This window comes from Lissotriton vulgaris, chromosome 5 (assembly GCF_964263255.1).
Source record: "Lissotriton vulgaris chromosome 5, aLisVul1.2, whole genome shotgun sequence".
NCBI lineage: Eukaryota > Metazoa > Chordata > Amphibia > Caudata > Salamandridae > Lissotriton > Lissotriton vulgaris.
The window spans coordinates 374,021,146-374,039,791 of record NC_141693.1 but is presented as its reverse complement, the minus strand read 5'-3'; the positions used below and the strand labels follow the sequence as shown (position 1 = coordinate 374,039,791).

The 18,646-nt window shown below is 44.5% G+C and overlaps 1 protein-coding gene across 1 annotated transcript in view; it reads right to left on the bottom strand.

Annotated features, from left to right (window-relative positions):
- The window catches only part of CHD5 (chromodomain helicase DNA binding protein 5), a 1,029,381-nt gene that overhangs the window by 601,062 nt on the left and 409,673 nt on the right, over nucleotides 1-18,646 (bottom strand). Inside the window, exon 5 of the mRNA XM_086921723.1 lies at nucleotides 11,123-11,361. Within this exon, the coding sequence (XP_086777849.1) occupies nucleotides 11,123-11,361 (239 nt within the window). The remainder of the gene's footprint in view (nucleotides 1-11,122; nucleotides 11,362-18,646) is intronic.

The following is an 18,646-nucleotide window of genomic DNA, read 5'->3' as shown; positions in this document are numbered from 1 at the left end:
GTCCAGGTGTCTGGATTCTGGTGCATCTGATGAGCTATGGTATGGAGCCTCGCTATGGCTTTATACACGGATGGCGCGTTATTTGGAATAAACACGCAACAACTGGATCCGATGACTCTACAAGCCCCGCCCCTATCTGCCAGGATGACGTCAAGGACAAGGCGATTTTGAAGAACAACAAGTCTCATAGCAGACTGTTCCTCGGTCAAGTTACCTAAAGCAAAAGTAGTCTCGTTCACTACTGCTTCTAAAGTTCTGGTTAGTCTTCGAATTATCTTACTGTTTTGGACAGGACCTACAAACCAAAAATATCCTTTAATGTAATCTTTGTACTGATCCCATGATGATTCAGAATAATCGATAACAGGAGGAAGGTCTCTCTTATGTCTCACGTGTACAAGGTTTGGATTTCTGTGATAATCAGGCGGGGCTAGGAAAACAGGTGGCAATAGGAACGCAATATAGCACGTCCCATCCCAATCCAATGGCAGACGTACATAGGCTGTCTGACCACATATAAAATAAGAATGGCGAGAAGCTTTGAAAGTAGACTTTCCTTTATCACTGAATTCGACAACAGTATTACAATCACTGTGTCCTAGATGTACTGAACCATTTTTTCTGACGCATAATTCACCTTTCACTGGCAAAACTGTAATAAACGGCAAGTCCGAATTAGTCTCAGACTGCACATTCAGAATCATGAGGTTAAGTGTAAAGTTACCTAATCCATACACTTCATTTTCTAGATCGGTCCCTGTCCTCTGGGGAAGACCTTCTTTGTCGGGGAAACATATTTTATTCATGACTGTATTCAGGTTCCCCCATATCCAATTGCCGTGGACTTACTATCTAGGGAGGACATTAGAGTAAACCATGCACCACACGAACCTTTATGTGTGAACGGATAAGGAAAGAGGGGCAGAGCTCCCTTGTACTTCTGGTAGGGAGGGAGTCGGCCACATACCCAGCAATTAGTGGCATTGCTGGTCTGGTGAGAATGGTGTAACATACGGATGAATGTATTGTTGCGCATGGCTAAACGATAGGATAATTCATGTGGGGGCAGATCACTAAAAGTGTGCTCCACAGTGTCATTAGAGGAAGCATGTACATGTGAATCAAGAGGGAAAAAAACGTGTAACATTAGACTAATGCATATAATCGTAAGACTCAGAAGAAACATCGAGATCAAGGCGATTATGCATCCGCTGTGCAAAACTTTACAGTGCTTTTTTCTTTTCACGTCACGCCTATCTCTCTGACTACTTGGGTCTATTCTATACATGTCAGAAACCTGTCTAACCGCTTCACCCGAGGGGGACTTAAACAATTAAACGCTGTCTGACTTACTAGACCTTAACTTGGCACGGTACTCCTCTTGGGGAGTTTTCTCTAGAGGGGAAGTTTAGAGTCAGAAAGTGGGCAGTCCTTAAACGGAGTTTCTGGACACAGTCCGTGAACTTTTTTCACATGGCTCGAATGCAGCCATCCCTTCCTTCCTTCCAGCTTGACTGCAGTCCTTGTTGACAATAAAACCAACTTTGGCTGATTCCATCTGGGTTCCAGCGGACTCTTCCTGTCGAAGTTCCTCACGAGGACCAGATCACCAGGGCGGACTTCATGCGGTTTTACTTGGGTGTTGTCCGGAAAGGCAGCCGCGACCTGTGAACGACAAGATTGTAGTGCAGACATCAAGGAGGCCAGGTAATCTGTCAGCATAGAACTGTCAACATCAGTAATCTTACGGGGCATAGGCGTCCCCCACATATTCGGAGGCCTACCGAAGACCACCTCATACGGGGATAGCCCTGTCCTAGAATGAGCTACCATTCGCATGTAAAAGAGTGCAACTGGCAAGGCAACTATCCAATCTACACCTTTCTCGGCACATATTTTGGCTAGGCGTGTTTTCAGGGTCTGATTATGTCTCTCTACGAGACCTGCGGCTTCAGGATGTCGGACACAATGGAACTTCCACTGGTAACCTAACAGGAGTGATACCTGCTTCATAAGCTCGGACGAGAATGGCTGTCCATTATCAGAGTACACGACACGGGGCAAACCGTACCGTGGGAAGAACTCACGTACCAGCTGTTTGGCAGTGGTTACAGCAGTGTAATCGGGGACTGGATATGCTTCTGTCCATCGGGAAAGAGCACATACAACTACGAGGACATACTTGAATCCTCGACATCTGTCCATCTGGATATAATCCATCTGGAGGACTTCGAAAGGATGGTCAGGAGGATGAAATCCACCCTGTTCCACGGGGACACCTTTTCCTGGATTAAACTGACAACAGATCATGCAAGTACGCACTTTCTGTTTTGCGGCTGCTCGTAAATGTTTGTTGAACCAGAGATTCTGTAAACTGTCTAACATTGCTTTCTCTCCTAAATGTGCTGGACTATGTGCTGTGTTAATTATGATTTGAACCATAGAGTCGGGGAGGAACCATGTGGCTCTTCCCTTCGTCATCCATCCCTGATCTGTTTGGATCCCACCTTGTTCAGTCCATTTCTTGATCTCATCTGGTGTGGCATGTGTCTGTATGTCGAGTACATCTAGAGTGGGATCCTTAACTGTCAGGCAATGTGTCAGTGTAGGTAGATCAGTCTTTGTCATGTCAGTCGGAATGTCTGTCTGAGCTGTGAGTTTGGCTGTACGATCTGCCAGGTCGTTACCCTGGGAAATAGTGTCGATGACTTTGGTATGTGCTTTGCATTTCATAATGGCTATAGCTGTAGGCAAGTGTATTGCTTCTAACAGGGCTTGAATGAGGGGACCATGCTGGATCTTGGTACCGTGAGAAGTTAAAAAACCTCTCTCTTCCCAAAGGACTCCGAAGTCGTGAACGACTCCGAATGCATACTGTGAGTCTGTGTATATGTTTACTTTCTTGTTCTTGGCTAGTATACAGGCTTGAGTCAGAGCAATGAGTTCTGCAGCTTGAGCAGATAGTGTGTCAATACGTTGTGTTTCTATGACTTCAGTTTCAGTGGTCACTGCATAGGCGGCCACTAATTCTCCTGTACTTGTTCTCATACATGAACCATCCACGTAAAGTGTCAGGTCTGGGTCGGTCAAGGCAATATCTGTCAAGTCTTGTCGGGGCTTCGTCACTGTATTAATGACTTCTACACAGTCATGTGGTGCTGGATCAATTGTACTCGAGGGTAACAATGTGGCAGGATTAAGTATGTTGCAGCGTCTGATTTCTATGTGTGGCTGGAACAGTGTCAGTTCATAACCTGTCAGTCGTGCTATGGTCAAGTGCTGAGTCTGGGTACGGTTCAGAAGAACTTCCACGGAATGTGGAACCTGTACTGTCAAGGGATGTCCTAACACTATTGAATCGCTTTGTCTGATAGCTAGAGCTGTTGCTGCAACCGATTTCAAGCACGCAGGCAGAGCCTGGGCTACTGGATCCAATGTACTAGAAAAATAAGCACAAGGCTTATGGTGTCCTGCTTGATCTTGTGTGAGAACAGATAATGCTGTGCCATCCCGTTCTGTGACAAAAAGTGTAAAAGGTTTACTGTAACATGGTGTCGCTAAAACTGGTGCTTGACATAAAGCTTTCTTCAAGTCATTAAAAGCTTGTGTATGTTCCTGAGTCCAAGGGAGGACAGTCAAAGTCGCTGCCTCCTGTGTTGTCAACTGTATGAGTGGCTTGGCTAGAAAAGCATATTGGGGAATCCATTGTCTGCAGTACGAAGTGAGGCCAATAAAGGCCCGTACTTCCTTTTGTGTCTTGGGTTGTGGCAGATGTGCAATTAACTGGATACGATCTGGTGTCAACTGTCTACCCCTCTTGGACAGCAAGTGCCCAAGGTATACCACTTGCTGGGCACAGAATTGGAGCTTCGAAGGGGACACCTTGTGCCCCTTTTCGGCCAGAAAATACAAGACTGTCAGTGACGCGCGCTCGCAGTCACGTTCGGTCCGTGCTGTGATCAGTAGATCATCAACATACTGTAGTAGAGCAGTGTCAGTAGGCATGTGAATACTGTCCAGTTGTCTTTTCAATGCTTGGCTGTAAATACTAGGACTTTCCGTGAACCCTTGAGGTGCACGTGCAAATTTGAAGCTTCGGCCATTTAAACAGAAACCGAAAAGGTATTGGCTATCAGGATGAATGGGGACGCTAAAGAAGGCGTTCTTAAGATCAATTACAGTAAAGAACGCAGCTTCGGAATCAATGGCAGTCAATAGTGACGAAATATCTGGGACTACTGGGTACTGTCGTACTATACATTTATTGAGTTCTCGAAGATCGATCACCAGTCGATAGACTGGAGGTGCATTTGGGTCAGTTCGTTTAAGAATCGGAATGATAGGAGAATTACATACATTGGAGTCAGTTTCTACAACTACTCCTTGGGCAATGAGTTCGTCAATAATTTTCAGTAAGGCTGCTACAGCCTCGGGGGGCAATTTGTATTGTCGGATTCGGGGCAGTACAACACCTTGCTTGAGTGTGACACGATAAGGAGTAATGTGCATACAACCTACATCAGTTGGACCTTGCGCCCATAAATGCTGTGGAACATTTTTCAGTCTTACATCAAAATCTCTCAACACATAATGACCCTTAAAATCACGAAGGAATAATCTCACTCCTTCTGGAGAACAACATATAACAGCTCCTAGAGCTTTCAGCGTTTTAATACCAAGCAAGTTTTCAGGACATGATTTCGTAAGCAATAAATCTCTAGTACGGGACAATGGACCAACTGCAAGGGGAACTGGTTTTGATACTTCATTAACAATAGGCTTTCCTGAAAATCCAAGGGAAACATTCTGTGAGCCTGAGAGGAGTGCCCCTGGAACCTCGTCATGACTAATGGTAGTTCTGCTCGCCCCTGTGTCAATCAAAAATTTTCTGTCTTTCCCTAATACCTGACTATGTACATAGGGACCATCTTGATCTACAGGAACCTCGATAAGGGGCAAGCCAACCTCCCTCTCTAGGCTGTTTCATGTGTACTGCTGATAATCGGGGTAATCTGACTGTGCATACTGGTACATTTGCTGTGTGACGTGTTGTGTTGCGGCAATGGGTTGGGGTTGGGGTACAGCTACTGTCTGTTGCTGTGCATTCTGTGGAGGTGGCGGATTCTGTGGAATATTCTGTTGAACGTGTTCTGGTCTAGGCGGACGTGGTCTTTCTTTCGTTTTGCCTGTAGCAATATTATGTCTGAGAACGGCACATTCATTTATAAAGTGACCTGGCTGTTTGCAGTAATTGCAGTTCCCTTTAACAGGAGCTGCGGAATGACTAGTCTGTGTGTTCTGCGTGTTACCCCTCTTCTGACCATCTGCTGGAACAGACTGGGCAACTAGTACTTTCATTTTCGTGTCTTTCATACGTCTCTGCTCATGATCGTGTTCCTCTCTAATTCTGTTCTGGTGATACTGTAACATTTGTAACATTTGGGAAGGCGTATTAGTTTGCCATGTACTTTCGACTTTCAATACTCTGTTCTTAACCTGGGGTAAGGAATTCTCGACTAATTTGGTCACAAAAAGATGTGGATATGACTCGCTACTTGTTTTCAGGCCACTATTAATAATGAAACATTTCTCGAATCTGGAATAAAAATCACTAGTGTCTTCGTCTTGTTTCTGTTTGCAGGCTGAGATTGCATCCCAGTCTTCCTTTTTAACTGTCAATAATCTAGGCAAAACCTGTACTAATAATCCTGGTAATGCTTTAGTTTTTTCCCCAAGACCCAAACCTGGGGTACGTCTATTTTCCTCGTCTTCTAATTCAGTCCAAATAATCTTTTTATCTCCCACCTCCCCTTCTTTTTCTTTCAGTTTTTCGTAAATCCCTGCTGGCAACAATACTTTTAGCATTTTAAGAATGTCGGAATACGTGTAATCTCCCATAAGTAACATGTCTTTTAATTCACGGTGGAATCCTGCAGGATCTTTGTCGTGACAAGGTACAATTTTCTTCATTTCCAATAATTCCATTTTGGTCAAAGGAGTGTATACGAATACGCGTTCAAGCGTACCTCCTGTATTTAGAACGGGATGAACTTCTCGTAAGGGATTCTGTCTGTCTAGGTGATATGGCTGTCTTACTGGGGGTGGAACGGAAACAAGATGTGGAGTCAGGAAAGTTCTGTATTTGTGACGTTGTTCTAGAATGATATTAATTAAATCGGTACCTAGGCCTCTCCATCTTCTCAGGAGTAAGTCTTGCAATAAATTATACAATGGACCTGGATCGGATTGCTGATTTTCATATAATGTAATGAGATGTTGGATCATGTATATACCAGCTAGTCGCTGTTCTTCTGGAGTAAGGCTCAAAAATGTTTGCACTACTAAATCATCTTTATATATACTGTCATTTCCAGCCCATTGGACTGCTGACCGGGCTAGTTCTTGATCACGTAAGGTATTAAGTTCATGATAACCTATTCTTTCTTTCAGTATTTTATCAGTAACTTGGAATACATGTTCAAGAGAACATTGCTCTGGTATCGGGGAAAGGAAACGTTTCTTGTTTTCTAGACGAATGGGTCTGTCAAAAGGTCTATCAAAAGAATACTGTTTAGGGAGTTTCACTCTACCTACGTACGCTATTTTATCCTCAATCTCTACTGGAGTCTCTGTTTCTTCCTCCTCCTCCGAGGATTCATTCTTGTCTGACTCGGCTTCCTTTTCAGCCTTCTGTCTGTTATGTATTGCTACTATTTCTTTACGGATCTTTCTGGACATGGCATCTATACAATTCTGTTCATCATGTTTACAATCTGCAATATTCTGACTCCATTTTGTCAGTACATCCATCTCTTCTTGAACAACACCTGGCTGATCTTGTTCCCTTATCAAACAATTAATTAAGAATCGTAATAGTAAACCCTGTGTCTCAACTTTCTGATATGCCATGGCTTCACGAATACATTCTGGTCTCTCCCCCGTTCTAATAAAATGATATATTTTGTCTAGATGTTCTGGCATTTCTGGTAATAACATCAAATAATCTGTAACACGTCGTAGACGTAACGAGGCTAACATCATGTCTCCTTTCTTGCCAGGTACTGAATCATATCTACAATCCGTAATATACTGTCTAAGTTTTTCATGTGTCATCGCTTTCGGAGTACGCTGCGTTGCTAATTCTCTGATTGTCATTCGTTGTAACTGTGGCGGGGTGCGAAGGTGGCCTCCTACGGCGCCTCCTGAAGCAGAAGCGTGGGCATGACCTGACATCATGGCGGGTGGAAAAGGTATATGTAACGGGGACGGACTCTGAGTTATATCTGTCGCAAAAGGATTGAGAGGACCAATAATAGGGGGACCAGTAGCAGCAGCAGCAGAAGGGGAAGTGACAACAGGTGCGGGAAGCGAATCTTGGCGTGGAGGGGTCGTGGCTTGATCAGCCGGAACATGCTGCTGTACATTATTAGCGGGTGGTACGGGTACATTGGTATATGCTGGAGCTACATCATCTAAATAGGAAGAAGGGAAAATGTCTGCTGCGGTCTGTTTGTGACGGAGTTTGGTCGGAACCAATGGTGGTGACAAGTTACAGGGTACTTCCGGGGTCGCCTTGGGCAGGCCCTCGGCAAGGACTGGATACATGCCTGTAATGAGTGCATTTCTTTGGCGGTCTAATTGTTCTAATCTGACCTGTTCTCCTTCTTCTAGTAACTCTTTTTCTCTGGCTTTTTCGGATTCTTCTCTACTTTTCTCTGTTTTTCTGATTGCTTTTTCTGTTCTTCTATGCGATTCTTTACGCCACAATTCTATGGCATCTTTCTGAGATTGTCTGGCTTTCTTTTTCCACAATGCTTCTTCTACTCTCATGATGCATTCGGCATCCCATGTCCCTGAGACAGGCCATCTAAACTTCTCTTCCAGATTCTTGGTGTAATCCACCCATAAGTCTAAATACAGCACAGCATCTAAGCCGTGTTTGTGGTACATAAAATATCCTGGAGTGTCCCTAGGCGGGACAGGAACTGCTTCTTCAAGTATCCCTTTCCTGGTACCTATCTGACGTAATTTCGAAAACAGCGGCATGATTGGAGTGATTCGGACGTGAACACAATAAACACAGTAATAAACAGTAAACAATCATTCATGCCACAACATTAAAATACATTAAAACATGTCGGACTGAAATTACCTGGAACACAGAAAACACATATTCTGAAAAATCTCGAGATAATACTGAATAACTAGATGCACTGCTAAAACAGTACAGACAATACCGGTCCCATAAAGAGACACGTCGGACCGTATTCACCTAAGTGAACACGTCAGGACCAGATCTGTGTACCCAAACCTGTCTTTACCGGGCACAAATTAATGAGCCCGTCTAGATGCGTTCCCAACAACGGTACTCACCGGGAAGCAAGAAACTGAAGGCCTCGGAGACTGGACTGGACTGCTACGACATCTGACGGTGACGCATCACGCTACCACGCATGCGCTTCGGAACAGGTGGGCCTCCGGACACCTCGGACCTTGCTCTCTCGACTAGGGCTCTGGTCGGGATCCTCCGCATTCCTCACCGCCTCGTCTGGACGCCGGACCGCAGTCTCCGTCTCCCTCGTGGGCCCGAGGGAAGATAGCAGGAAAACCCGCAAACGTGCACGGTTTCCGTCGGGGCTGTAGAAGGGGTCAAAGGCCGCGTGACTTCACCGGCGAGTGGGGAAGGGGGGGTCCCTGTTCGGGCGCCAAATTATGTGGTAAATAAATTTTACCGTAGCATTTTTCCATATAAGTATCAATAAAAGACAGCTCATTTAAATGAGAGGCAGAGTCCGTGGTATCTGAGTCATACGGGCTTTAATGGACAATGATCCTCGAGGATGGGATATCATGTTCCATCACCTCTAAGGTTCAGGAAGGGACATTCAACGTTTTATTAGCATTACACATTATATATAGTAAAATGACACAATTGAATCCAATACAGTAGGCGTAACAGGTGAAAAGAGAGAGATAAGAACACATGTGCGTAATAGGAGGCGTGAAAAAGGCGTACACATGGGCGTGCACTGTACATGTCAGAGAAACGTCACAAGAATCGTCACATGTGGGTGGATGCATAGGGAAAGTTGCAGGATCACCAGAAACCCTTGACCTGCATGCGCGCGCAACTAGCATGACGTGTAACTGGGGAGAACTGGGGGCTTTGACTTTAGCACTAGTGGAGGAGACTGGTGTCTGGAATGTCAGGGCAACCTGTACCTATAGCATATCTGGTATCTCATGTTTGGAGGATGTAGTGTCTGAAGTAAAAGGTCTCTCGGGCAGGGGCCATTCAATACTGAAAGCTAGTGCGTGCATACGTGTCTTGGTGCAACGTGCGGAGCCATGGGCCTACCATGGTAACAGATTCAGTAAATCACTTGCAAGGAGGACAGGAAAGCCGGGCCCTTTGTTCTGCAGCCGGGAATATGTTTACCTATTTCACTAGACTGGAATGTGTTTTCGAGGAGGCTGAGCAGATAACTGTAGGCAAAACATGAATTTGGCAGGCAGTCCAGGCCGAGCCGGGCACCGCTGCGCTGGCAGGAAGTAAGGCAGGGGTCAGGGATGCGTACAGCTTTCGGAGACAGGAGAGATGAGGCAAAGAGGCCTCGTTTAAGGGCCTAGCTCGACTGGGCCAGGAAACATGGAGAAAACGTGTGCGAATTTCAGAAGTGCACCATGTAAAGACGTTGGCACCGTATGCCTAGAAGCCTAATTAACGGGATTTCTTTGCATGACTGGATAGCTAACATGTTAAGGTTGGACGCAAATGTATTTGCGTCTTTCTAGCATGTACAGAACAGAAGTTACACGACATACATGGAACATGGGTGCATGGATAGGGTGCGAGTGGGGGACACATTAGCTACCTGAAAATTTCTATTACCTCAGCTAACAGCAGTTAGAGACAGTTTGTAGGTGATAGCGAGCGGTTTGGGGCCCGCTTTGCATGTCAGCGATATGTATCGCTAATGACATGCAAAGTGGGCGTACCCAACCTGTTAGCGACTGAAAGCAGTCGCTAAAATCGCTATCGCCTATTATCAACGCAGGCACAGCGATAAAAAAAATTGTGCTAAGCGCGAAAATCGCCAAAAACTAACGCCTGCTCAGACCACTTCTTAACCTGTATATCCAATGGGAGTTGGATATTCAGGTTAAGACCCTATCGGCGTTAATGCCTGAATATCCCTGGATTTCCAGCGATATTCACGCATTGAGCCGCTATCGCCGGATATTTTATCGCATATGAGATAAACGTTGCTAGTAGCATGTTATCTCTGCGATAAAATCCGGCGATGCGCGACGATAAAAAAAATATTGGTAAGCTAATTTAGCGATAAATATCGCTAGTAGTTGATAATATGCCCCCCTATATGTGAGGAGTCTACCCACTGCAGAAAAAACACTTGGTAGAAATAAATTGAATGCTAGAGCTTTGGTCCGTTTTTTCTTTGTATGGGAAATGTTATCCATATGAAAATGTACCCTTCTGCAGCTGGATTGTAAAACTGGTAATTTTAATGTACTTTGCCATATTTTCTAAAATCCTGCATCTGGAGCATTTCACTGTAAATTTAGTAAAAATAATTTAGGGAATTGACATTGCATATGAATATCCACAGCTATGACTTAATCACTGATGAAATCGTTTGGCTTGCTTTTACCTGACCTTCCCTCTGACTCGCCACTCGAAATACACACTACTTTTAGTCTGAGTGTAACTTATAAATGCATAGAAATAGGCATGCCTAGTAGAACTTCTGTGCTTCTACTTGAGAGCATAGCATGCACAATCAGGGTGGTGTAGGGGTCGGGCACAGATCATGTCTCTTTAAATCCGATATTTGATTTGTATCCATAATTTAGAAACTTTTTGAGGCACAAGTAACACTTAGAACTTTGAAGCTAAGTGAGTCAAGCCTTACTACGAAAACTATTGAACGATACGTGCCAGAATATGATAATTGTAAAAAAGTAAAAACAGGAATTTAAACATGCTGTGGTAGTGTTCAGAAGCTATATATGGTTTTCCTTGTCCTTTCCTTGGTAATGTTGTCTTGGTAACTGACAGCTTAAAAGAAAACAAGCTCTATGTGCATGTTCTTGACCGTACCTTTTCCCTCTTTTGTTTTCGCTTTCCGAATGGGCGTTACCAGGTTGGTCTGTGGGAGGTTTGCAGAAAGAGGAGGTGCAATTGTGACTGTTTCAACCGCAGCAGCAACGGCTGCAGCAGCTGCCGCTGCAGAGCTCCCCTTCAGTGGATTATTGGCACTGAACTCCCGCCACTTGGCACCCAGGACAGTCATCATCTTGGACATTGGGATTTTGGGATTCTTCTTGGCAATTAGAGGCCTATAGAAAAAAGATATAAACTATTATTTCCATATGGACAAATATAAAAGAAAGGTAATATTAAACTTAACACAATAAATAAAAATACATGTACTTGTATATAACATCTCAAACTCAATAAATGATAAGAATAAACACCTTGAGGCGCTCTATAGAAAAAAAAACAATTAAGTCACAGTGTACCCCCAGATTTGTTGGCTTTCAGAACATCTAGATTGTAACCTTTGTTGATTCATAAAGCTTGTTAAACAGGTCTCAAATGGACATTCATAATGGCTTCCCGTTCCACTCCAGGGATACTACTGTTAATGTATGAATGAAAGTTTGCGAACACCTGTGCAGATGCAGTCACCATGTTCCCCCATCGTTTTGGCAACAATTGGTGGGGTCCCTGATGCTCTGACTCTTCAAACTACAATTCCATTGCTCCCTATTGACACTCTTTGGTGTACATTGAGATAGGTCCAGAATGGCTTGATATGCCCCTCTAGAGGTCTGAGCTGGCTGCTCCCCATTTTCTCTGGGAAAGAAAAGACACCTGAAGGCCCTGCTGAAGTTTTGCATTGCCTGCACTGCTTTTGCTGTTGACTTTGCCTGAGTCCTTATCTCCATCCAGACCCAGGATATCAGCAATGCAGACACAGTGATTACAGCTCTATTTACCCCTCACCAGAGTCCAGAGGAAGATTGCACCAAGAATTCAACAGCACCTCCTCCACTAGTCAGAGGAGCGTCGCCCCACTGCTCTCCATGCAGTGCAAAGGTAAAATAAAACAATATTAAGACAGACTTAAGTTAGGATTTTGTCTTAAGTCTGTCTTGAGTTTGTCCTAAGACAAACTTAAGACAAAATCCTTACTTCTGTGAATACCAAAAGTAGTAAGTTTAGGATTTTGTCTTAAGTTAGTTCTGTGAATCGGCCCCTTTATTATCATTTTACTTTTAATATGGAGAGTGCAGCTAGGTTAGGGCAGGGTGGGTCTGGGCTTGCGTGACGTGATGTGAGGGAGGAGGAATGGTTGGTACACCATGAGTGCGCATGACGGATCGGCCGGCCGTCTTGGGCCGGCCTAACCATCATGCTCACTCAGCATGTTCTCCACCGGGCTGTATTGCACAGCCTGGGTGGAGAATATGCACAGGCTCACCCTCCCTGTCTGAGCGCCGGACCACGATGCTCCGACCAATCACGATGCTGCTGTCATGCTGGTGACAGTATCGCAGTGATTGGCTGGGGGAATCTGTGAGCCTGGGTGCTGCCAGGAACCAGGAGAACAGCGAGGACGAAGGAGAGGCGACGGCTGGTACCGACAATGAGCAGGTAAGTCTTCTTTTTTCCTAACCCTTCACCCGCCTCATGCTACCGTTCCCTGCCAGCCGCCACTGCAAGAGTTGCAGCTACAAGTGCAGCAACGCAAAAATGTGCCTCTGCCTGATGATCACACTCACTTTTGGCAGTACCTTTTATTAGTAAGTAAGTAAGTAAGTAAGTAATATATTTATTTGTATATGATTAATTAAAATCTTTACAAAAATATAAAACGCCATATAGCAGTACAAATTATTTAAAATGCCATATAACAGTACAAATTATTTAAAATACAGCAGTTACTATTGTCAATTCACGGTTGTTATTAAGTCCCAATGAGTCTTTCAAGTGTGCTTGAATCTTTCCTGCAATAAATCAAAGAACTTCACAACCTGACAATTCAGTTTAATATCGCTGGAGGAAAAACAAAGTTTAACTGCCTGCCTACAGGTCCGAACGGCATGTGATCTAAAAAACGGTAGCAACAGCTTGAGCCTCAGGTCCATTAGTCTCGGGCAAATACATATCACATGGATGATGTCCTCCTTGCCAGATTTACACAGGCGGCATAGGGCCGAGGCGTGAGTTCTCTCCCATGGCGGCAGGTGCGGTAATATCGGGATAGCTCCAAGGCGCAGTTTCAGGAACTTTTCTTTGATTTTTATTTTCATCCCGATATTAAGATATGCTTGTGGCCGTATTTTGCCGTAATCTCCCACCGTTATCCATCCATGCGCCCTGTTGGCTAGGTCTTTCTTATCTTCTATTGCCGAGATTATTCGGGCAGATTTTTTTGCCAACTTTTTGAAGGACCGGTGGTCTATGGCAGTTTCCCAAATGTCGGATAAGCCTAGCACATCAAGAGATCCAAATAGGTAGTCCCTAGGCAGTGAAGTGCGACATCTGAGTAGCTCTTCCCAGACGCTGGCATTTAAGGAGTCAGGGTCTGCGTCGCGGATCTTGCGCCAGTTAGTTACATATGCACTCCGTCTTTCTAATGTTTGTTTGACAACCCCAAATTCTAAACGAATTTGGGCCGGAGACGCGTATTTGGGAAGATTGAAGATGGCCCTGTAACAATTGGCTATGACTGTGTCTAACAATGCAGCGTCCTTCCCATGCAGCGATTCGCTCCCATAGGTGAGCGTTGGTTGAAGTTTCGCTCGGAGGATTTCAAGGAAGGGTTTAAGGGTGAGGTCAGGGAGTTTAGTCTTTAGTGATTTCAGTGCGAGGTGGGTCATTATTGCCTTCCCTCGGATGGACTGGAGCTGAGGCCTAGACGTGTTCTTAGAATCCAGCACGACGCCGAGGTATTTGTATGTGGCTACCCGTTCGAGCTTTACTCCGTTCAGGTACCAACAAGGGATCCTTTTCTTCCTGTAGTTTACCGTCATGACCTTAGATTTATTGAGGTTTATTTCTAGGGCATTCTTTACCGAGAAGGCATGGGTACAATTCAAAAGATACCTTTTATTATTTTGCTCATCGTTTGACCCTGCTTTTTGCCGAGGCCCATCACCTGTTTGGCCTTCTAGACAGACTGAGAAGGGCTCACGTGGACAGATGTAAGGACTTTGTACCTGTGGACTGTGCACTGCTAGTGTTGGTCAGAGTGTAATCTCCGACACGTCATCATTATGACTGGGTTCTCCTGAGTCAGGAGCTGCGGACTAAGAGCCTTAAGGGCCCCTGGGTTAAGAGTTATCCCCATTTAAGGGACCGGCAGTGCCTAACTGCAGTCCATGATATAGACTGAAGCTCATGGACAACTTTACTTCATTTCCTGAACTCCGAGACACTGCAAATTTCACCTGTCAGTTCTCGTTGTGCTGTATTTTGATACCCATTCAGTTTTTTGTTTCAGCTTACTTTCAGTGCCTATGATTAGTAGTCGGGCAGAGAACTACGCACATAAAAAAACAGGACAGGCCTATCCTTTTATGTGTAATGTTCTCCACCACGAACGTGGAATCTCTGCACTCATAGATTAGCAAAAAAATGTAAACTAACACAAAAGTGTACGTTTACCTTTGTGACTCATGCTCTCAGTGTTCCTCACTACTGTATTATGGATCTGACAGACCTAGGAACATATATAATACATTTTCTGGACTTGTGAAGTTCACTCTGAGTTCTATGCAAATGTCTTTTTTGTTGCAGTTTGTGGATAGTACTTGAAAATAGTATTTATATTTTGATTTGTACATTTTTTGTCTAATAATTAGCATTGGTGCTCTGTCAAGTAGTAAGGGTTGAACCGCAGAATAAACTTTAGGGGAAATATTGGTTTACTCTGAGAGATGCTCCCTGACCAGGTTGTGTAAGAGCAAGTCCCTGTGGCACCTTCCCCCTCAGCCTCAGTAGTGCTTTTCCTGCATTGTTTATGTAGAACTTGATCACAGAGCCATCAGATAAATCTTCTTTAAATCTAAAAACACTGCCACTAAAATGTAGGAACCAGTACCTGAACCAACAAACTATTGCAAACTATTATGAACTTTCTAAAGAGATTTTGGCTCTAAAAATTCAACACTTCATGCGACCAACAACCTGAATTTGTTCTTTATTGTATAGAGGCATGACAGTTAAAATGACGATAGAGGACATGTCCAAGTAGCGGTACCAGAATATTGTTGTCAGAATACCGTCTAGCATATATTAGTGAGTCCTAAATATCACCTACAAAGATACCTCCCTATTGGCATTTATAATAGAAAATCTGCACCCAAAAGCACAATATTTTTGTGAACGATATTTACGACACAATATTTATGTCAGACAATATTTTTGCATGCAATACTCTGACATGCAACCCAGATCCAAAAATGGTCCCTATACATTTTTAGGTGGAGCCATGAGCCAGCGCGTAAGCACTACTCTGGGGTTGCTCTGTGGTAGATTATTACGTGAGGGAAGCCCGGCCCATCTTTTTCATTGGCTTGTGTGTTTGACCTTTCTAAATGCTGCCTTCCGATTTTTTTTACAGGCTTGTTAGTCCCTCCTTATGACGGCCATGTTGTCATTTGTATCCTTCCATGGTTACTGGCCCCTTTACTTCGTGTGTTGCACGGTATGTGTTATTTAGATTGTGAGCACTATGGGCATATTATCAAGGCAGGCGAAATGAAATTATCGCCGCTTTTGCTGCTGTTTTCGGCCGCAAAGTGGCAATAATTTCATTGCCCTATTAGCAAGCTGTAGCTAACATCAGTTAGCAACAGCTTTTAGGTGATAGCGAGCGGTTTGGGGCCCACTTTGCATGTCAGCGATATTTATCGCTAATGACATGCAAATTGGGTGTACCCAACCAGTTAGCGACTGAAAGCAGTCGCCAACGTCGCTATCGCCTATTAGCAAGGCAGGCATAGCAATAAAAAATGTGTGCTAAGCGCGAATAATGCTGAAAACTAACGCCTGCTCAGACCAGCTCTTAACCTGTATATTCAATGGGAGGTGGATATTCAGGTTAAGACCCTATTGGCGATGATGCGTGAATATCGCTGGTTTTCCAGCGATATTCAAGCATTTTGTCGCTATCGCCGGATATTTTATCGCATTGGAGATAAACGTTGCTAATAGCACGTTATCTCTGCAATAAAATCCAGCGATGCTTGGCGATAAAATAAATGTCGCTAAGCTTCTTTAGCGATAAATATCACTAGTTGTTGATAATATGCCCCTATTTTCTTTAATGAGGTTCTCTAACTGCCCGTGCCTTCACTCCCCCTCCCGCAGTCGGTGCTTTTTCGCCCCCTCGCCTGCACTCCCGTTGTTTGTGCCTTCTCGCCCAACGCCCGCCTGCGCTCCCGTTTGCAATGCAATAGGTCTTGCTTAAATGTGAGTCCTATTGCACTGCAAATGCTTGTTTTTTAGGTTGTCTAAGTCTGTTCTTGGCTTGTGTGCCTCTTATGTTACTTGGTACTTGTGTGCAATCTGCCATTCATTTTACATCCATTGCTTATGCAAAGTATTACAATTATGTAATGTGCTCCTTTTCTAAGTGTAGCGCTCTGACGTCTTCGGGTAACATGCACATATATTAAATCGCATAAATAAATCAGCTGAGAGCAAAGAAGGCAGCGTCGGGATGTGGGTGAGGCGGAAGTTTGGAGTAAGACCAGCTGAAACGGAAACAGAGAGGGGAGGGAGTAAGAAGCGGGGATAGGATGTGCTGAGTGCTAGAGGGATTGAGGGAAAGCAGAGGGCAGAGTAGAGAGGGCAACAGATAAAGGTGAGAAACGTCAGGTCATAGGAGGAGATACATATGTATGCCCATTTTAAAATGCTGTCATTTAGTACTCCAAGCAAACACTCTATTTCCTGCCAACATAATAACGAGCGTTTTTTAAACGTCGATTCCTGTTGACCCTTTGAGTTTTAAGTTGTCTTGGTTACTGACCCAGAATAACCCATTTCCCCACCCCTTCCATGCCCTGACCCCCATCTGGAATGACTGCCTCTCCCCCCTCCCCCCCTCCTCTCCTCTGGGGGTTCCACACTCACAGGAATTTAAACTCCAGGTGAGTTGTAAAGTGCCATGGGTTGGCCAGGCAGAAGGTTACCTGGAGTTCTGGGGCTTTTCCTCTGGTATAACTGCCAATTAAAATAGGATTAGGCCCCGATTCAGCCCAAGTCAGGGTCTGTACTGTGCCAGAGTGAAGTCATGGCCTTCTTGATAAAGATACTGTCTGTCGTGAAAGGCCTCGCCCCCTCAGCACGCACAAACGCAATTCATCCTCTTACCGGCCTGCTCGGTTATTGTGGTTGCAGGGTTCCCCTGGGAGTCCTTGTCCGAGTCCCAGTTGGTGCTCGGATACCTCGTGGGCCTGAGTAGAGTTTTGGATGGGTGCCACTGCTAACCCAACGTGGATTAAAGGAAATCTGACTTCCTCCAGAAAGGTTTGGCTTTTTTAATCCTTGAGAAAATACCGGCAGAAATCAAGCCAAACATTTTTACGACAAAATGCCCCAATTATCTTGCCTAATAATGAATACATAAATTGTGCATCTTTTTCTGAAGCTGGTCTTTAATATACCAGTTCTCCGGGGTTAGCCACATTACCAAGGAACTACATGTCCCTGTTGCAGCAAATATGTATGTAGTTAAAAAGAAAGTGTTTATCTCTGTGACTTACAGGAAAACATGGACATCAAAATCCCTATGCCAAGAAAGCCCTGGTTATCAATAATGTGCCATGGCCTAATGCACACCATTGTTTGTGTGGCAGTTAACAACCCACCAAATGTAAGGGCAAGAATGTAAACCCCATCAGAATCGATGCTAATATATGCAAAGGTTATATGTTTTTAGGTCGTGCCTGGGCAGCGAATGTGCAGGTTCTGCGAACCATGCTGTATTCGAGGGTGGGCATGAAGCTCCGCCCACTATTTGCCCATATTTGTCATTGGCTTGTGTCACTGTCCTTTGTAAATGCTGGCTTAAAATTTGTTAAAAGGCTTGTTAGTCCCTCCTTAGTAACGCCTTGTCTTCATTTGTAACCTTTCATGCCACGACGTCCCAAAAGGTTAGCACACTAGCTCCCGTGATCACGTGACACGCGTCACCTGACGCTGACACGCCCACACCAGGAAGCTAAATACCACAAAGTCACCGATCCTTTGACCGGCAAGATCCTGACCGAGAGCATTGCAGGTTTGAAAAGAGGGATCTTTTCCTTGATGAATGTGTGTCTATAGGAACTTTCCCCTTGGCAGGATCAGTACGCCCACATTACGTGGAGCTAAAATACCTACCTTGCTGGGTCCGTAAGTACAATGTACCCACCACACTCACAGCACACTTTAGTACGTGTACTGATACTTGCACTTCTGTGGCTACTCCACTTTTCAGTCACTTCACTCTGGTCCTGACGAAAGCCTCACGAACGTCGTAGGAGGCTGACACTAGTTGACCTACACTTTTGGGTTTATTGAAGAACAATTGTTTACCTTCATCATATCCCACCTACGTTTTTA